Genomic DNA, 3888 nt, shown 5'->3' with positions numbered 1-3888 from the left:
AAAAAAAAAAAAAAAATGGTGGGTTGCCATGTTAATTGAGTGTCTTGGGCTGATTAACCCACCTTCAGTCCAAGAACTATCTCTCCTGCTTTGGAGAGTTTATAATAGTTCACCTTTCTAAAATACCGCATTGATTTCATTAAAAAAAGAAATACCCAAAATGACCAGTTAATTCAATGCTTATAAGACACTGAATAGCATATTGCTATTTTTGTAATTATCAGTATCCATGACATTTTCCCTAAGGTACTTCATAGCTATGACATATTTTACTATGACTGACTCAGTCTTATCACAGAATACGTGACCTCTTGGTGAAGTAAGAGTGGAACGTGGGCTCAGAGCCTATAGCTCAGCAGCTAGGGCACCAGCTACATATACCAGAGCTGGCATGTTCGAACCCAGCATTACCAAAGAAAAATAGCCGAGCGTTGTGGCGGACACCTGTAGTCCCAGCTACTTGGGAGACTGAGGCAAGACAATCACTTAAGCCCAAGAGTTTGAGGTTACTGTGAGCTATGACACCATGGCACTCTACCGACGGTGATGTAGTGAGACTGTCTCAAAAAAAAAAAAAAAAAGAGAAAAACAAGAGTAGAATGTGGTTTATTGATTAGGACTTCCCTGATGCCCATTTTTAAGCAGATAGTCTTTTCTTCATTTATGAAATTATGTATTGTCTCTAGATATTTAAAAAAATTTCTTGACTATAAAAAAGAAAAGATTCTACCGAACTACTACTAAATCTTGGTTCCTTTATTTTACTTATATATTCTTTTCCAGTGGTCAAAGGGCTTCCTGATGCACCAGCTTACATAAAATAGAAGAAAGTAAAATATACATCAGTTTAATTCATTCTACTAGAAAGTATTCTTGTAGTTTGTTGACATCTAGCTTAGCAGAGATATTTAATTTATAAAAATATTATCAACCAGTAAAGTATTAAGGCTTATTGGTTTAAATGAATATTGTATTGGCTATTTGCCATATATAATTCAGAGAGTGGGGTTTTTTTTATACATTTGAAGAAATGTATAAAAACAAAAAAAAGACCTGCCTTTTACATTGTGCTGGGTAAAATTTTGGAAACCAAGTAATTTATGTGAAACAAAAACTTTAAAAGGATCCATTTATTCATCAAACTTATGTCAAGTACCTGCGTTATGATGCCAAATGATTTGCTGAATGCCAAGCTTACGTGGCCTCTGCTTTCTTGGAGCCCATAGTTGGTAATACAGTGTGATTGACATGCTAGCAAAGAGGGATATGGATGTGGAGCATTGGGTGTTTCCCCTGCAACAATCAGGGAAGGCATAGAAAAGTGACATTTGTGCCAAGTATTTAGAAACAGAAATTTTCCTGCTGGGTTAGGTAGAAAGACTCTCTAGGACAAAAGCAATGAAGTAGAAAAGCCACAGTAAATTCTGAGAATATTAAATAATCTAGATCTAGGTATACCTAAATCACAGCAAGGAAGAAGTTGGCTAGAGAGATAACCTGCCACTGTCTCTGACTTAACAGTGCTAAGATATTCTAATGTGGGGAATTTGAACTTATGTAAAACTATGGAACAGCTAAGAAGATTTCACAAATTCATACTTATTTTTAATAAAAATGAGTCTATACAAACCAAGAGATTAAAGAAGATTAAGACTAATAGGGAGACTACTAACTGATTAAAATTTTAAGATTGCTATAAAAGAAAGGTAGCAAGTATTGAAGTTGGGGTGGAGGGCATTGGTACCATAATCCAGACAAAGAATATAGGAATAAGAATAGATTTGTACTAAAATTCCTAGATTTCTAGAATGAGGCTATTATTTTAGATCTATTACTGTTTAGGATATCTAAGATGGAACTACCCACTAAACAGTGGATATAGTAGTGTAATATGTCATAATAAAAGTTCAATCCATTTTCAAAAAACTCAGTACTTGCCTATGGCGCCACTGGAGCTGGGAAGACCCACACAATGCTAGGATCATCTACTGAACCTGGAGTGATGTACCTAACAATGGTAGACCTTTACAAATGCATGGATGACATTAAAGAAGATAAAGTATGCAGTACAGCAGTTTCTTATCTGGAAGTAAGTTGGCAGTATCATTCTTTAGATTAATCAGTAGTTTTGAGAAATCTTTAAGTTACATGGATTCACGTTATTTTATTATATAGGTATTTTCTCATGAATAGATAAAATTGTTAAAATTTCTGATTTTGAGTATTATGTATCTTACAGTATTTCTGTTAAGTTTTTTATTTTGGCATAATTTCATACTTAAAGGAAGTTATGAGAATAGTACAAAGAACTTATAGTCACCCTTCGCCTAGATCTTACATTAACATTTTACTATATTTGCTTTCTTCCTCTGTGTGTGTGTGTGTGTATGTCTTTTTTCAGAGCTAAGTTACAGACTTGTAAAAATAGGAAACTTTCAAATAACCAATGAATAGTTATCAAAACCAAGAAGTTAGCAATAATACAATATTACTATGTAATTTACAGACCTTAATGAAAGTTTGCTAATTATTTCCTTAATTCCCTTTATTAAAAATGGAAATCTAAGATCACAAATTGAATTTAGTTGTGATATCTCTCAAGTCATCTTAATCTGCAGTTTTTATATGTTTCTCATAAAGTTCTCCATTTGGGTTTGTCATAATTAGATTCAGGTTTTGCAGTGGCAGGAACACCATAGAAGTGATACTGAATTCTTGCTGCATCATATCAAGAGGTTTATGCTTCTGGTTTGCCCCATTTCTGGCAATGTTAACGTTGATCAATTTTTTTTTTTTTCTGGTGTCTACAAGTCCTTTCCACTTTAAAGATACTATTTTGGTTTTTATAATTAGTTGAGAACCTTGTAGGAAGACAATATTTACTCCTCAAACTTTCATGTAATTCATATTAGCATCCACTAAAGATTCATGTCTATATTAGTTATTATGATGGTAGATGATCGTGATTTTTAAATTCCATCACTTTACCTACATTTATTTATTGACTTTCTACTGTAAGGAAGAGCTTTCCCTTTCCTGTATTATGTAAAAATGGATTAATACATTTTTACTTTATTGAATGGATTATAATTCCTTTCTGTAATTCATTTGTTGTATATTGTGCAAGATTGGCACCTTCTTGCAGCCTCTTGTGTCCTTTTGACTTACCTCATCATTCTTTGAAACATCCTACCCTCTTAATAATAGCTGGCATTTGACACAAGGTAAGTGGCACGCACTCTAACTTTGCATTCAGGTAATGTTTCAGAAACCAGTGCAGAAACCTAAAACCCTGATTTTACTGCCTATTCATTTCTTGTACTTTTGTCCCTATTAAGAGAGTTTTCTCTAAGGATTGATTAAAATCATATATATTGCTAAAAATTCCCTCATTGGAACTGAGAGATAAAAGAGAAGTAAAACTCATTTTCCACTATGAAATAATACAAACAATTATTCTCAACTCAGGAAAAAAGGGTGGCAGCATCCATTATTTTTTCCTTAGGTACTTTTATAACTGGGAGAATTTTGCAGTTTGGTTATTTTCATAATTTTTATTGATTTTTTTCTTTTAATCTGCTTTCATTTTATTAATGATAATGCAGTATCTAATAGGATTTTCCACTCAGCTTACATGTCAGAATTGCCTATGGAACATTTTAAAACTAGATATGCTGGGCAGCACCTGTCGTTCAAAGGAGTAGGGTGCAAGCCTCATATGCTGGAGGTGGCGGCTTCAAACTCAGCCCCAGCCAAAAACTGCAAAAAAAAAAAAAAAAAAGCTACTACAAATGCAAATGGTAAATAAGTGCCAAGAAGAAAAAGGAACCTGAAAAGAAAAAGGAGGACGGAGAGTGAGGGAGACACAGTCCTTATCTGGGCTGGCAG

At 33.7% G+C, this 3888-nt stretch overlaps 1 protein-coding gene across 1 annotated transcript in view; it reads left to right on the top strand.

The window, feature by feature from the left end:
- The window catches only part of KIF18A (kinesin family member 18A), an 81688-nt gene that overhangs the window by 11052 nt on the left and 66748 nt on the right, over positions 1-3888 (top strand). Inside the window, exon 3 of the mRNA XM_012801680.2 lies at positions 1932-2089. Coding sequence (XP_012657134.1) covers positions 1932-2089 — 158 coding nt within the window. The remainder of the gene's footprint in view (positions 1-1931; positions 2090-3888) is intronic.

This window comes from Otolemur garnettii, unplaced genomic scaffold (assembly GCF_000181295.1).
Source record: "Otolemur garnettii isolate 467f Iridium unplaced genomic scaffold, OtoGar3 scaffold00001, whole genome shotgun sequence".
In the NCBI taxonomy this organism is placed as follows: Eukaryota; Metazoa; Chordata; class Mammalia; order Primates; family Galagidae; genus Otolemur; species Otolemur garnettii.
This window is presented reverse-complemented; position numbering and strand designations above follow the sequence as displayed.